At 35.9% G+C, this 17282-nt stretch overlaps 1 protein-coding gene across 3 annotated transcripts in view; it reads right to left on the bottom strand.

Moving 5' to 3' along the window:
* LOC141438840 (uncharacterized) overlaps positions 1 to 17282 on the bottom strand; it is a 486697-nt gene that overhangs the window by 31073 nt on the left and 438342 nt on the right. The window contains exon 1 of one of the 3 annotated variants that reach the window (XM_074102862.1): positions 7290 to 7726. The exons of the other annotated variants lie outside the window; for them this stretch is intronic. Within the exon in view, the coding sequence (XP_073958963.1) occupies positions 7290 to 7332 (43 nt within the window). The 5' untranslated portion in view covers positions 7333 to 7726. Of the gene's footprint in view, positions 1 to 7289; positions 7727 to 17282 lie in introns of those variants that run through there. 3 annotated transcript variants of the gene reach the window in all.

The raw sequence follows: 17282 nt of genomic DNA, 5'->3' as shown, positions 1-17282 counted from the left end.
GCTCGTTATTAATTATAGAGCATCTCTTACAGCTATCATCTTCAGAAGGGCGTTAGTGCTGCCGCGTATTTTTGTCAGAAGCGATGTCTATTTTCCTATTCCTATTTTTTTTTGAAGCCGTGGTGGCCTAGTGGTTTGACCTATCGCCTCTCAAGCAGAGGGTCGTGGGTTCAAACCCCGGTCGCACCTCTGAGTTTTTCGAAATTCATGTGCGGAATTACATTTGAAATTTACCACGAGCTTTGCGGTGAAGGAAAACATCGTGAGGAAACCTGCACAAACCTGCGAAGCAATTCAATGGTGCGTGTGAAGTTCCCAATCCGCACTGGGCCCGCGTGGGAACTATGGCCCAAGCCCTCTTGTTCTGAGAGGAGGCCTGTGCCCAGCAGGGGGACGTATATAGGCTGGGATGATGATACGACTCATTTTGAGTCGCTGTGAGCCACAAACTGGACTTTTGTATAAAACCGAATGCATTGCAGTAAAAGTTACGCGACTCACAACTGAAAAATTACGCTCGTTATTAATTATAGAGCATCTCTTACAGCTATCATCTTCAGAAGGGCGTTAGTGCTGCCGCGTATTTTTGTCAGAAGCGATGTCTTTTTTCCCGTAGTTTTGTAGAAGAGTTTTCCATTTGGCTACATTTTGCAGAATCTTCGGTAGTAGTAGTTACGATTGGTTTTTTGGAGTCTTTTTGTATTTTTTATTTCAACTCCAAATTTGTTACTTTTACGGGTATCCCGTGAAACCATATCGAAAATACAAACTGAGACATGAATGCACAGAGAAACCAGAAAAAGAGACCAGCGCTGAGTGCTGGGAGTAGTAGTTACCTTGTGCCGTCCGGAAAATAAGCCCGGAGTGGATAACAGCCAAGGGACAATGCGGAAAGTCAGAATAAAACTGAAAGTAGCTGTTGCTACACTGAAAATGCTTAAATATTATATTATATTATTAAATATTTTATTATATTTTTGTGATCTTTGGTAGTAGGTGAGGTTTTGGCGTAGTAGTTTTGCTAAATTGAATTTTACTTCTGTTTTCATACATGCTTCTTCTTGTTCTAATTCTAATGAGTGCCTGAAAAGTTTTAAAACGAAGTCATATTCACAGGTTTCAAAAGTAATAATGAATATTTGTCAGTAAATAAGTACTGATTGGACGACCGGATGGCCAAGTGGTTAGAGAAGCTGACTACGAAATTTGAGGTCCCGGGTTCGATTCCCGGCCGGGCCAGATATTTGTATGAATAATTTAATACGAATGTTTGTTCTCGGGTCTTGGATGTTTATCCGTTGCCATTGGTGTCAAGTGTCCCGTGATATTAATTAATTTATTTAATTATCATACATTTTCGACTTGTCAAGAAATAAACTTTTGCTACGCTTCGTTTAAACGCTGTCGTTAAATAAATGGCGCGTAAATAGCCAGGGCGTTAAAAACGTTAAGTTTTGTTTAATAGTTGGGAGGGAACTATATTTGGATTCGTATAGCTTTAATTGTTTTAACACATGGTGTACTAAAATAAGAAGCATTATAAAAACAAAAGTAACAATGAATTCAGCAAAACTACTGTCAAAGATTCTGCAAGATCGAGCCAAATGGAAAAGGCTTCTACGAGCCCTGTTTCCCTAGTGAGGCATAACAGGAACAGATCATCAACATCATCATTATCATCATCATCACTGTCAAACACAAAAACAAGAGCTATATACATAGATGTAATCAAACAACGTGTCTGTCCCATTGCGTTGCGATGTCAAATCTTACATATAAATTGGATCTTGTATCTCTTTTACCACCCCTCCTTTCCTACAATGGGTAAAAACCCCAGAGGTCGACATGTAAATGCGACTGCCAAAGTTTTTTTTAACCCCTACGTGTTGCCATATGTCAGCAGAATGTAAAAGTTTGTTATGACGTTATTTTAAGACTGTTTTTACTGGTTTTCGGACTTTTAACTGTTTTACAAGGAAGCCTTGTTTGTTGGTACGGAGCTTGAGCTATTATTGTATCATTTGTGCCTATTGCTCAGTGAATTGGTTTAGATATATTTGTGGAATAATGTTGATAGTCGGAAGTGCGATAATCATATTTGGTTATTTTAGGGCTGTGTTTACTGATAGTGAGCTGAATGGTATAAGATGGCATGTAACGTTAATTTCATATGAATAGAATGTCAAGTAGGCACTTACTTATCTTTGTTCCTGAGTTCGGATTATAAATTCAGTGTTCCGTAGCTGCTAGACAGATAATCGTACAAAAGCACCAAAGAAGAATATTGCAGTTCATTTATGTCATTAACATTCGTCTGAATATTATTTCGATTAATTATAATTTGTCGATTTTTCTAAATTTAGCATACAAAATCAACATTTTTTTATTTTGCAAAATAAAGAGTTAAAACTAACAAAAATTAAATCGTGGTCTTATAACGAAGAACTATGTCTAATTGAATGGATCCATTTTACTTGTTACCAAGTACATGTGGTCAAAGAGAATAATTTAAAAAGGCACTTTTTATCGTGTCTAGCGCAGAAATAGAAAAAACATATTATAGGCCCCTATTATTATCAAAGTCATCAAAACTTTGAGTAAACTTTGATAAAAATAAGATAGGTACATTCCTAGACTTATTACTGAAAATAATTCTTCACAAAATAAAAGAACCTTCTTGAACACTGAAATTAAATTTAAAAATAACTAGTCTTGTTCATTACAATGAAAACTGACATTAGCATTCAGTTTTAAAAATTAAACTCAAAAGATTAAATCTTCAAAGACGTTATTCATGCCGAAACTTCAAAGCATATTGAAGAGCTTTATTTGAAAGGACTTAATCAAACTCGAAAAAAGGTCAAGCATACTTAAAACCCGATTAAAAAAAGGTTCTATTCTTAAAAGAAATGCAATGCAAATTAAATTTTACCGTCAAAAGGATTGAGCTCACATTAAATTACTCTAAAGCGGTGCGAACTAGAGGTGTATTGTACTTTAGTTCCACTACTCATCCACAGATGGCGCAAGCAGTCTTGTTGACGCGAATTGAAGTTACGAATCTTCTAAAATCTTAATATTAAGTCTTACATAAAAGATTTAATGCGCTTAGTTACTTTATTGCATAATCCTTTTTAGTTCTTAGAGATTGTATTGAGAAATGTAGCACGATTAGTAGAAAAAAAGGTAAATATAAGGCTTTTAGCTGGATTAAAACGTTAAGCTTCTTAAAGCAATTTAATTGCCCAATTAGCGTAATCTGAATTGAGCTCAGGGAACATTTACGCAATATTTCGGTAATACCAATGAAACAACAGATGAAATATCAAATAGATTTAAAAATCGAATGTCACAAAGATGCAGCACGGGTTGACAACATTTTTTGTTTACTTATTAAAACCACAGTAATTGCAAACTAATTCGCATCAGAAAATAATGTCTCCTATTTCTTTTATTTTTTTATTTCTGGCCAGACCTTGGTTCGAAGATTTAATGTATTAAAAAAAAAAGTCTGTATAGGAATGCGTTCAGAAAACATTCCTAACCTTCACAATCCGCTGACAAGACCCTCTCAAAACTAAAGTCTGTTAAAAGAAAAAATAAGTCTGTAAAGAAATCGTGCGATGCGGTCACGTTCCTTTAACTCGCTTTGCTACGCTCCGGCTTTCTAAATCTTAAACAAGGATTTAAAAAACCAGATTTATCAATACTTTTAGACCTGGAGTTAGTCTTATTTTAACGTGATATAAACCTTGGCTTATCTGTGTGATACCTACTTGGTAATTCGGTTATACTCGTATCACTAAACATTTGTGGTGATACTGCGTTGCGGCTGCGCTGAGCTCACAATGATGAAGTGCCATCAATTTAATTTGACAGATCAAATAACATTTAAATAAAGAAAGACATAAACAAAAGATACTAGCCTAAATATTCTAGTTCATATATTCCAGATCAATAATTGACTTTTAATACATAAAGAACCGAAAAATTCCGAGAAAACGCTTAATTTGACATGCGTATGAAATAGACCTGTGAAGAAAAAAATCGCTTTCTTGACGACGTTTTACCTACTATAAATTCTCGTATATGACCTGAATACCTAACTTAAAACTTAGCTGTGACTTAAGCTAAGTCATAAGATCAATTTCTTGATTTGTTGGGGCTTTTACAAGTCTGGCAAGCTTAAAAGGCGATCTATTTTATAAACAATCCTCAATTAAGTAATGATATAAAATATGTATCAGTTTTGTTTTCACGACAGTACTAAAAGATGATAGGGTCAGAGAATGATACATAACATCTACAAAAGAGTATCGTGACTGATAGCCTGACTGTCAGCCAATACACTGAACCAGGGATGGCGAACGAATAGAACGCGACAAATAACACCCCTCTTTTTGCGTCGATGGTTAAAAATACTTAAGTTACTAGTGTTTACTTCATTGATAGTTATATTTTCGTTCATGTAAAGATGGCTCGTCATAAGATTATCATTATCTTCATAATAATGGCCCGTTCATCAATAAAACTTCGGCGCTGGCCTAAACCATTGCGATTTGGCAGACATATTTCTAGATGATCTCAAAGGTGCTCTAGGAAGGATTTTTTCTAAATTCTACCGGGATAGGGTGCCAGCATATATTTTAGTTTTCCAAAAAGCAAAGCCTGCAGGCTTAAACTAGTAAAAATTAAAAGATATTTTTCAGAAACAGTGCAAAAACTAATAAAACAGAAGCTGATTTAATGCTCATGTGTGTATAATTTAGTAAAAAAATCAATTCACGATATTAAAGTACGATCTTCATTTTATTTTAACGCACGAATACTCGTAAAGCTCTAGTAATATTGCGAGAGAATTTGGATCCAAATTTGCTAAGAGTTCAAGCTCCAAAAGGCGTAGGGTAAGTAAATTAAATTACTCTCTTTTCGGGTGTACTCGGTACAATTCACAGATCTCATTACACATCCACATTGCCAATTATATATCTCGGGTACATATAATTGAATATATATCTCCGATATTTATGAAAATGGTATCATAAATAAGATTGCCAATACTTTAGATATTTGTAGCGGAAAATCGTTCCAGATACCATGTCGGATAAAATACGCTTTTTTATTAAGGAAACAAAAAAATAAAAGAAAAAAATTTAAACCTCGTAAGACCCACGTCAAAGTTTGTTTATCAGAATGTTCATTATCTACCTCTATACGTTACACTGTAAAGCTTATTCCTTCTCTCAGAATGAGAGAGCTTGGGTCGTAGTTCCCACGCGGGTCCAATGAAGATTGAGGACTTCACACACAGCGTTAAATTGCTTCATAGGTTTGTGCAGTTTCCACACACTGATGGTCAGAATTTACTTTATACAATATAGCATCAACTTTTATGCAGGCTACATCCAGTATAAAATACTAACTTTTATAGCGTAAGAAGTGTTTTTTTTTTCACGTTTCGCAAAGATCTTTGACCGTTGCCACTGTTGTTGTAATCCGTTAGTCGTCGTAAATCCACGATTTCCTTTAATTCGCTGGGCGGCGGCCAAAAAAATAGAATTTCAAGACAACGCCATAACTTTTAGTGGGAATTCGGTAAATTTATGATTTATGCTAATGATAGATGAGACCGCGGGAATGTTTTGTATGATTTACTGGCCCGGGTATCGCGGAGGATTGCAGCGCTCTACATTTTGCACGATCTAAGGGACGGGTAAGTAATTTAGCAGTATCATTCATATTTTATAAGACTACTTTTGTATTTTTAATCGGTTAGGATTGAAACCTTGGAAAAAGTAGTGATGACGATTCGTTATCGATAACTGAAAATGCTTAAAAAATGGAATGAAATTATACAATGTGGATACAAAATTGCGTGTTACATTAAAAGCTGTAGCTTTGGATTCTTAATATGTAAACACAGCAAAAGCTAAGTTGTTTAAATAAATGGCTTGGATTACCCAATTTTAAATTTACTAAAATGAAAAATGGGGTTGGATAAATGACTTAGAATGAGATGTTGCCGTTTCACATATTACAACGGTCAGCGATCATAAAAATATGTCAGCTTTTACGCATGAAGTTTCGATATATTTTATTTTATTACTAACCGTTGACAGTTTTAGACATTCGATTATTAAAATAGTTATAGCTATATTACATTTTTACGACAACTCTGTTCGTCAGTCAAAGGTACTAACGTCCACACGGATAGAGATATGCACTTATAATAATAGTATGTAAATCCTCGATTCAAAGATGAGAAGTATTCTATTGTATTCAAAGTTTTTCTATAAACTAATTTAGATTCATTGTACCGAATGAATAAATGCAACACTTTGTGATATTAAAAACAGTTATGATTTGATATACATTTTTAAATGTAACCTGAGGTGCCCGGTATTCTTATTTAAAAAAAAGTTTACTGACGCAAGTAGACTTTAGTAGACACTACTTAATATCCATTTGAAATGACACCAGCCAGTAGTAATTTATTTTTAAACTCTGTATTCGGATCATTAAGAAAAGTTTTTTCTATTTTTAAATTTGGAACGCGTGTGGTCCAAACGACGCCGTGACATCTAATACAGCCCTAATTGACATGGATTTGACAGGGAACCATAAAATGGAGTTAACTCGCGTCGGCCATGCCTAGAGCTACTTTATGGTCAATTTTAACTTTAACTGTTAGGGTAACAGTTATTTTAGATGCAGCGATTAGTGACGCACCGAGTTAAGAGTGATGATTTTTGGGTGTTGTTAAATATGAAATGGAAAGTAAGTTTCTTCGCAGCAACGGTTTTGGAACACGACTCATTAAATCGTTTTGAAAAATAAAGTCTTCAAATAATTTCTTTGAAAATGTTTTTTCTTTTCGATTTTAAAGAGGACCAAACGGAAATAACTGAATAATCCAAATCGGTTCATAAATTACGAATTAGTGTATTGTGAATCACCGCCTTTTTGAAGTCTGTTGAATATTACTTTTAAATCAATAATTGCCCAATAAAATAAAAATAAATTGCTTTGATGCACTTGTTACGTTTTTTTTTCATTCTATGAGCAGCTTGATTTTTTTTTATTTCTGCAGCAACATCCATTTCAGAAGATGCTTTGCTTTTAATTAAAGCAATGATTTAAAGACTTAATTATAACGGTTATCTCTTGCATAAATTTACAATTAATCATCTTCATATTGCTCACGAATGCAAATGTCAGTTTCAGTAATAAAGCACTTTGATAAACTCACAACACTTATAATACAAGTAGCTGTAATAAGTATCACTTACCTAATACTACCAATATGAAACACAAGCTAATGTACAAGATCATCAGGATTCTTTGGTAACTAATAAACTAAATATATCACCACAGGCGACAATCATCGATTGTCTAAATTTTATATCACAGTACACATCACTAACTACACGAATTCGGTCGCACTGCGATCCCATCAGCCCATCACTACATTACGAGTATTTTTTGTACCACAGGACCCCAACTTTTTTCGGTCGCCCAACAAACTTTTGGTCATCGTACGTCGTCGAAACCGACGCACGCATCACTTCCCATCACTGTCAATCACTATGTTTACCGAAATTAAGATTTCGGTACGGTTTCACACACTTTGAATTTTGTTTCTGTTTTATTGTACGATAGTTTCAACGGAGCGCAGGACAGCAGTCCGTCGTCCGAGGCGGTCGGGACACAACTGGCGTGAAGTTGGTCGGGATTGGTGAGGAATGCGCCGCGCATGGTTGCCACACCGACTTCGCTCGAGCGTACCCGACCAAATCCCGAATACCCGAACGGTTGGCAAGTCCAAATCGCCCCGTGTCTTTTAAATATGGCGGGTTTATAGAACCAGAAACAGTCGTGCATTGTTAGTGGCGTCGCCCTCGCTTGCCGCTCGTTTTCACAACATGCGATGCACAGAAAGATTCTACCGAATCTTCCGTCTCTGTTGCTCCGGCCCAAATTCAAAGTAAAAAAAAAACAGGTAAACGCATCGCGCTTACGGTTCCGAGACCTATTATTATTATGAAATCGAAGTTTGCTGCACAATCTCCAATTAAAGCGTCTTTTGTATACGATTAGGTAGTTATACGAATAGTTCGGTGTACCTATTTGTTTGACTAGTAGATTCGGTATAATTTAATCTACTCCCCTTCGCTCCATAACTCATAAATTAACCTATTCTTAACTTGAACTTTCTCGCAACGATAGCATCAAATCAATAGATATAAAAGGAACACGAATCGAATAACTGTTAGTAAAAACTGATCTTGTTCCGATTCCAAATGATTAGTTTGCTTGGTAAGATTTCAATTATAACTCGTATCTTAAATCTAAGAGTTAATATATTTCTTAATACGTAGCCGTGATCTTTGAGTAGGGTAATAATTGTGAGAGATATCGGTCGGCAATGACATTGGCAATTTTATTAACTAGGGTTGCCACCGTTTCGGAATTAACGGGACAGTCATGTCAGTCATGGTCAGAATTTTGGTGATTCAGCTTGATTTTGACTATAAAACACAATATATTTCTTTTTTCAATTTAAGCCTACCACCGGTCTACCCGTTTGAGAGCTACGGTGCCTCAAACAGACAAGACATTGGCGTCAAATTTATAACACCCCGCTTTTTGTATCAGGGGTTGAAAACCGGGGACTGTCTTGCCAAAATTGTCAGGAGACAACATCATTATCAGGAGGGAGGTCATTTAACTCATTAAATGTACTAACCATATGACCATGACTCGAATGACAGTGACAGCAGGGGGACCGAGTACAAAATGGGTTGTGATTTTGCTAGACTGTCCACATTGGCGATCCCTGGCTTGAAATAACGTACAATAAGTGACTAATGTTTTGTCGTCGTATTTTGTCAGTAAAGTTCGTATTTATCTTGTTTCCTCAATAGCTTAGGTACTGAAGTTTGCTGAAGCTGATTGAGAAAGAAAGAGAAATACGAACTTATGCGACAGAATACGATTGAAAAACATTATTCAATAGACCGGTAACTAAAAGAAATAAAACTGTCTAGAAATACCTATTATGTCTGTCTGTCTGTTAAGTCTGTCTAGAAATAAGCCTGTCTACTAACAAAATGAGTCATATGTTACTTGAAATAAAGAAGATTATTATTATAAGTAGGTACTGTGTTAATAAAATTGCGGTGTTAAAATACTTTGGAAATAACTACTTAAATATACAAGTCCGCCTTTGTAGGTACTTAACACCTTTTTTTGTAACCTTTTTGTATAATAAAGAGTATTAACAAACAAACAAACATAGTGATATAACGTTGTAGATTTTGAAAAAATATGGCTTGTTTATATTTTTTTGCCAGATTCTGCTCAACAGAGGTTTTTCTTTGTTCTATCCTAAATTAAAAATAGGTTACCGATTTTATCTGAATCAGAGATTTACTAAGGAATACCTATATGGTCTGAGATCTGAATACATTTAATTGAATGAAAAGTACTTGTATAGTTTTCTTAGTAAAAACCAGTCTGTAGACAGGAATTTTATAAAGAATTATAATTGATTTTATTCTTTATTTGACATTGTCAAATAAATAATAAAGAGTCATTGTATTGTATTGTATTGCATTGTATTGTTTGGTATAATTTAAATTTATTTAAATAATTGATTGCTATTTATTCATTTTTTTTTTCAATATATATAATGTTTACTTAGCTAGGTCGGAGATGAGATGATAAAATACAATTTTTATCAAAAACATTTCTCAATTTATTTTTCTAAAATCATGGACGTTTGCTTCCTATTCCCATGCCCCATCCTGTCCCATACCCAAAAAAGCAGATAACTTTGCATTTGGAATTCAGATGATACTAGGGCAGGCAACAGAAGTTGACCGTTATCTAAAAAACCACCCCCTACGTGGCGAAAAAAAAAACAAAATGTCAGGTCACCCTAATCTGTCCGTAAATCGAACCGGGACAAAATAAAAAAAAAACATCATTAACATCACCATTATGGTTTTGACCATAGACAAGTTACAGCTGTCAAAAAAAACTTTTTATCTTGTGTTATTCACGTTAAGGGTTGTAATGGAATGGCGTCTGGGAATTTAGTTGTAATGCTAATTTGGTTTTGGGATAGGTTAAAATAACCAGAACCGTGTAAACGATATTGGACACCAGAGATAACGAGAGGAATAGGAACTCTCTTTTTTTGAAGTTAGATAAAAATATGTAGAGATAAGTAGTAAAACTTTTACAGTGACAGCGGTATAAATTACGTGTTTAGAAGTTTTTGCACTTGGAAGATTTAGTAAAAACTATAGTTTAGTAAACCATAAACATAGTAACCTTAAAAAAAACCTTGGATAGTAGAATATAATTAGAAAAAAAATAATCATTGAAAGCTAATAGATACCAAATAAATTACATTTCTTAAAGCAAGCAGACTTTACCTTTCACACTATGCTTTCATTAGGCAAATCAAAAGACTTTTTATAAATGTACCTAACTGTTAAATGAAAATTGCATTTCAATAAACGTTACAATAATTTAAAACCGAAAATCAATTTCTTCAAAATTTCACGCGGTCCAAACCGTCCCAAACTACAATTGGTTGCCAGTAGTAAAAAATAAAAACGCCTCTATGGCCACGAGTTTTGAAAAAGGAACAAAAAAGCAGGTATAGATTCTAGCAACTTAAGTAATACACTTATTAACGCTCTTACCGCGTTGACATAGAGTCAGTCTTAGCTTGAATAAATTGTAGAAGCGTTAAAGACGCTCTAGTTTCGATTGAATACAAAACATAAGGTAAGCGACAAATTTGTCTGCCCAAAGTGCGGTGGCGCTCTCTTCCTAATATATAGTCAAAATGACTATCTCAAAATTTTAGTTCAGTTTTTGGCCGTCTTACAACTTAAATTTGTGTAGCAAAAGCGTGCATAAAATCCTATCTGTCATGGTGTACTTAATTCGTATAAACGCTGCAAGAAATTCATGTCAACGGATCGTTACAATTCCAAATTTTAAATATTAGAAGAACGTTCGCCAGGGTTTTTTTAGTTTTTTTTTAATTTGTACCTACTATTTTTTTAAGGAGTGTTTCCTATTCAATGAAAGTAATTGCTCGGTGTTTTTCACATTTACCTGAGACAGTGCTGTTTTGATAATATGGTATCTGACTATTTATTTATTTCATCATCATTATCATCCCAGCCTATATACGTCCCACTGCTGGGCACAGGCCTCCTCTCAGAACAAGAGGGCTTGGGCTATAGTTCCCACGCGGCCCAGTGCGGGTTGGGAACTTCACACGCACCATTGAATTGCTTCGCAGGTTTGTGCAGGTTTCCTCACGATGTTTCCTTCACCGCAAAGCTCGTGATAAATTTAAAATGTAATTCCGCACATGAATTTGGAAAAACTCAGAGGTGCGAGCCGAGGTTTGAACCCACGACCCTCTGTTTGAGAGGCGATAGGTCAAACCACTAGGCCACCACGGCTTTTTATTTATTTATTTATTTTATAAATGAAAATTATTAGCTATATGCTTATTATATTATCGACCCACAATAAACGACATTGTGTTCGAGTGCCTCATCACTAGATACAAATACAACGGACCAGCTGAGGACTGAACATCTGATTGAGTGATGCGAAGTTATCTAGGTATACAAGGTGTTAATTAAATAACTGTTAACCTCAGACACTACAAAATATTTTTTATTTTAAGTCAGTTGATTGCATTTATTTTTGAATACCATCATTATTTTAAAAGATATTCATGTGTTTTGCTAAGTCAGTAATTCTACTTCATTTCTAACTCTACGCTTACAATTTGTATTTGTCAGTTGAACTTTGACGTTTTTAGAAGAAAATCACACATTGACAGCAAAACGGCCAGTATTAAATTATAGAAATAGTATGCAACCTTGCTAAAACATTTAATTGGCGCAAGTTGCAGTCGTAACTTTTAGACTGGGCGCAATAAAAAAGGGATTTTAAAACACAAACACGACCTGATTTAAAACAGTGTAATCAATTCTACTCTCGATTCTGAACAAACTACTTTCTGTTTTTCAGTTATTTAATTAACACCTCGTATATAGATCTGCGGAATTGTAATTTTTGATTTAATTTATATCTAAGTACTAATAATTGCAGTAATTAGTGTAAAATATGTTAACCAGTGTGTAACCGCATCGCAAATAAATAATAATCGTTTTTTTTTGACGACCAGATGGCCTAGTGGTTAGAGAACCTGACTACGAAGCTTGAGGTCCCGGGTTCGATTCCCGCGTCGGGGCAGATATTTGTATGAAAAATACGAATGTTTGTTCTCGGGTCTTGGGTGTTTAATATGTATTTAAGTATGTATCTATCTATATAATTATATTTATCCGTTGCTTAGTACCCATAACACAAGCTTTGCTAAGCTTACTTTGGGACTAGGTCAATTGGTGTGAATTGTCCCGTGATATTTTTTTTTTAAATACTGGCATTTTAGAACAAATGCTAAATTTGATGCTACGTCGCGGACGAAGGCGCAGGTTAAGGCTAGTGTATAAAAGTGCCAACAGTATGTCACTTTTAGTGACTCAGTGCGTGTTTCCCGTTTGAAAGCGTACTACTTTTAATATTGACTTTCGATGATTCATGAAGCATCAACAATGTAAACCGCACTTTAGCACCTTTGACGAGTCGAGTTGCCGACAACTATAGAAAACGAGGATAACAGAAAAAAACCTGCTTTCAAAAAAAAAACCGCATTCAAATCGGTCCACCCGTTTAAGAGCTACGGTGCCACAGACACACACACAGACACACATAGCGGTCAAACTTATAATACCCCTCTTTTTGCGTCGGGGGTTAATAAAAAGGCGGTGCTACATTTTGTTTTTTAAAGAAAGTTGAAAAACCACCGACATTGGCTTTCAAAGTTTAATATCTCAAAAACCGGTGAACCGATTTTTATCAAACACAAGTAAAAATCACTGCAAAGAAATTCGCTTTCACATAAAAAAGTCGCATCGAAATCGGTTCATCTGTTTGAGAGCTACGATGGCATAGACAGACAGACAGTCATAGGGGTCTAACTTAAACACTCCTCTTTTTGTCTCGGAGATTAAAACACAGCTTCATTAAAAGCTTTGGTATCCTAGTGGTTTGACGTGACTCATAAGCAGATGATCGTGGGATCAAATCCGGGGACCAAATTACATATCACGTGTGAGCGAATTAAGGCTCAAGCCCTCTCAGTCTGAGAGGAGGCCTGTGCCCAGTAGTAAGACGCGTATAAGCCGACATGACAAAGATGATGTAGTTTTAATGTCAACACTTACAAAATAAAGCTTTCCATAAAAACCGGCTATATTTCAGCTGTCTTACCATTACCGTTCTTGAAATACAACCCTGTGACAGACAGACGGACGGACAGTAAAGCGACAGGGTTCCGTTTCTCACCTTTCATGCACAGAGCCCAAAAATTACATTTTTAACAACAACTTATTAGTTCTATGGAAGTGACTCACGAAGCAGACGCTAAAAATGATTTTTCCAATTAAATTATTTAATTTCCGTATCCGTTGATTGTGGCGGCCGATAGAGGGCGCTGGTTCGATAACCAGCTAGGACAATGCACGTCTCGGTCTACTAAGATTTATAAATAGCGTCACTAATGTATTAAGTCTAACGAGACGGCGAAATATTATAAATTTTTGGGGTTATTGGACGAAATAAAAGATTAGTTGTTATATACTCGTATTGTCTGATCCAAGGGTCATTTATATTCTGTACCTAGGTAGTCATCATCATCATCATCATGTCAGCCGAAAGACGTCCACTGCTGGACATAGGCCTCCCCCAAGGCTCTCCACTCAGACCGGTCTTGTGCTTTCCGCATCCACCGCGATCCCGTGATCTTAACCAGGTCGTCGCTCCATCTTGTTGGAGGCCTACCGACAGCTCGTCTCCCGGTCCGCGGACGCCATTCGAGAACCTTCTGGCCCCATCGGCCATCCGTCCTGCGAGCAATGTGCCATGTACCTAGGTAGTACCAGGGTGAAACCTTTTTTAGTCAATGTCGCTATTGATTTCCATGGCAAATGTAAGGGATGTCAACATGACATTAGTAGCACCAAGGTTTCACCATGGTACTTGATTCAGTTTTCTAGACAGTAGGTCACGGCAGTTTTATGTTTAAAGTTGGCAGAAAGTAATTATGCTTTCTGCTGCTGAGCGGACCCAGTGCGAATTGAGTACTTCACACACACCATTGAATTGACCGCAGGTTTCCTCACGATATTTTCCTTCACCTTAACGCTTTATTCGTGCGCTTATCCATCGACCTATACTAGTTTTATATCGACAAATCACGAAAGGTTTAACCTGCCTGCCCACGCAACTCTAAATGCTAATTCACCTGGATTTGCATGCAGCTGTCAAATTTGAAGCATAAAGTGTGAAATTGTATAACGAGTAGGCACGCGTTGTCGGGGTTTGTGTGGACACAGGGGACACAAGAACGGACGGGAACGCTGTTCAAAAATGTAATAGTCCCTTAAGGGGCTACCTGAGGTTTTCATTGATTTTTGACAAGTTATGAATCGTATCTCCTACTTTTGCACTACAGATAGAATTATAAGTCAAACGGCTATTGGTTCTCCAATCTTTTATCTCCATTTTGACGACTGGATTTAAAAAAAAATGAATCCTTAATTTTGTATGATTTTTTTAAACATTGTCCGAAAAAACATTTATTTCGTATCTCTATTGACGTGAAAGATCTAACATATGCGAAACCTACATATTTAGGTTCGTCTTTGACGTCTCTAAAAACTAGTCTAGGGTTTTCATTTGAAACTAATTAACACAAAAGTTATGGCCAGAAAACCAGTTTTTTAACTTAAATAGTTCAACTTTGATGCCAAATATCTCGAAAACAATGATTTTTAAAGTAAATATCGGATACTATATTACTTAAAGCCGTTGTTGTTAATATAATAAGCAACAAAAATCATTAGAAAACTAAGGAATTCGGATCGAAGGTCATTGGGGCATGGGATCCCCTTAAGGACTTCTTCTATAGTCTTTGGATGGACTGGCTCTATGATTCTCACACCCTGTACTACAAAAGTTACAAGTGCTACAATTGTACAAAATTGTAAAGTTTCTCTTAATAAAATTCTCTTCGGTAAAATTGCATTGAGACATTTACTGATTGCATGTTAAAATAAGATCCTCATGTACAAACATACAATTTATGGTGAATAAATAAATAAATAAAACCTCTAACAACCAAAACATATAACATTAAATATTTCACTTTTACGGTTTCCTCGCTGCTTTAAAAAAACCTAACAAGTAGTAAAATGTCACAATTTTGTACAATTTTACACAAGTGCTAACTTTTGTGGCACTGGTGCCTGCTTTTTAGAGTCGTATATAATGTGATTGTAAATTAAGTAAATTCTGCATGTTAATGATTTCTTATTTCTATTTTTAATTGTTATCGATGTAAAACCAACCTTGTATTGTATCCTTTATAAATCGTATTCGCGGACTTGCAAGATTCAGGCTCAGCCTGGTTTGGAGTTTGATTGATATTCACATTTTGTAAAAAAAAAGTTTATTGGCAAATAAACATTTAATAAATTTAATAATAAGTACCTGTTAAAAGAATGTTTAAAACTTAGTTAAGTACCTAATAAATTAATGACCAAATGGAAGTGTTTAATTATAAAATAGTCGCAGCGGGATTTGTAATAAGTTTTTGCTAAAATACTTAACCGACTTTAAAAAGTTGAAATACCCATTTGAAATGTAGTTTGAATGACAATGCAAGGAAAGTCAACAAAAAGTACAGTCAGCAAAAAAATCTTGTATTAAAAATGAAATTAAATGATTTATTGTATAATTGTGTACATATAATGATTATGTAAAATTGTAGCACATAACTTTTATTAATTAGGGGCCTGGTATAAAGGCACGCTTGTTGTTTCAGATATTGGTGCTGGTGATTATAGGTACTACAGGGATTAGGCGAGGGACACACATACACACATTTAGCCATGGTGGCCTAATGGTTTGACCTGCGGCCTCGGCCTCTCAAGCAAAGGATCGTAGGTGCAAACCTCGCACCTCTTAGTTTTTCGAAATACATGTGCGTAATTACATTTGGAATTTACCACGAGCTTTACGGTGAAGAAAGACATCGTGAGGAAACCTGCACAAACCTGCGAAGCAATTCCATTGTGTGTGTGAAGTTCCCAATCCGCACTGGGCCCACGTGGGAACTACGGCCCAAGCCCTCTCATTCTGAGAGGACGCCTGTGCCCAGCAGTGGGACGTATATAGGCTGGAATGATGATGGATGACACATACATACTTATATAGGTAAATACATACTTAAATACATATTAAACGTCCAACACTCGAGAACAAACATTAGTTATTACTCATACAACACCTGCCCAACCAGAGATCGTACCCGGGACAATATAGTTGTAGCTTCTCTATCCACTCTAAATAGTAACATCATTTCCACCCTGTTGAAATGGGTAACGTTGCGGTAACGCATCAATTTTTCCACCGTGTGTTTTCCCTTAATAACACACGTGGCTTTAATGCAGGTGTATCCGATTGAACATTCTGACATAATAATATTAATGGTATGTTTACATAATGCTTTAATTTTAATTCCATAATTAATCGAGCTTTCGGCTTCTGAATATTTCCGTTCATACTAGTGGCGTGGAATGCACATTTTTATTAGGCAACTAAAGTGACAGCGCGGGAGCTAGATACATCTTTAGATACAACTTTTCGGATGTACTGTCAAGGGCTTTAATTTATGAGGCACCATGGAACAAAGGAAAGGTCATTACGATTTTTCTTGTTAATTAATGCGATTTCACTATGAAGCTTACTGTGAAATGATCCCATGTTGGTTCATGAATTAAAGTCCTCGACCGTACACAAGCTTTGCCATACCTATCGAAAATACAAACTGAGACATGGATGCACAGAAAACCAGAAAAAGAGACCAGCGCTGGAAAACGAACCCAGGTCCTCAGCAATCCGTGCTGCGTGCTATAACCCCTACACCACCGCTGGACAGGAATTTAGACACGAATTTTTCCTATGCATACATATCTCAGGTTGCTTATTTCTACTACGCTACTTATGCAGCAGCACTAGCGACATCTATGTTTCGCTCTCATCGAGAGACGTCACATTCTTTCGGAACCAACCGCTCACCCAGACAAGAGATGTCGCTACTAAGCAATCAAATT

The sequence above is a fragment of the Choristoneura fumiferana genome, chromosome 19, assembly GCF_025370935.1.
Source record: "Choristoneura fumiferana chromosome 19, NRCan_CFum_1, whole genome shotgun sequence".
Classification (NCBI taxonomy): Eukaryota; Metazoa; Arthropoda; class Insecta; order Lepidoptera; family Tortricidae; genus Choristoneura; species Choristoneura fumiferana.
Note: the sequence above shows the minus strand (reverse complement) of the source record. Positions and strands in the feature narration are given on the sequence as shown.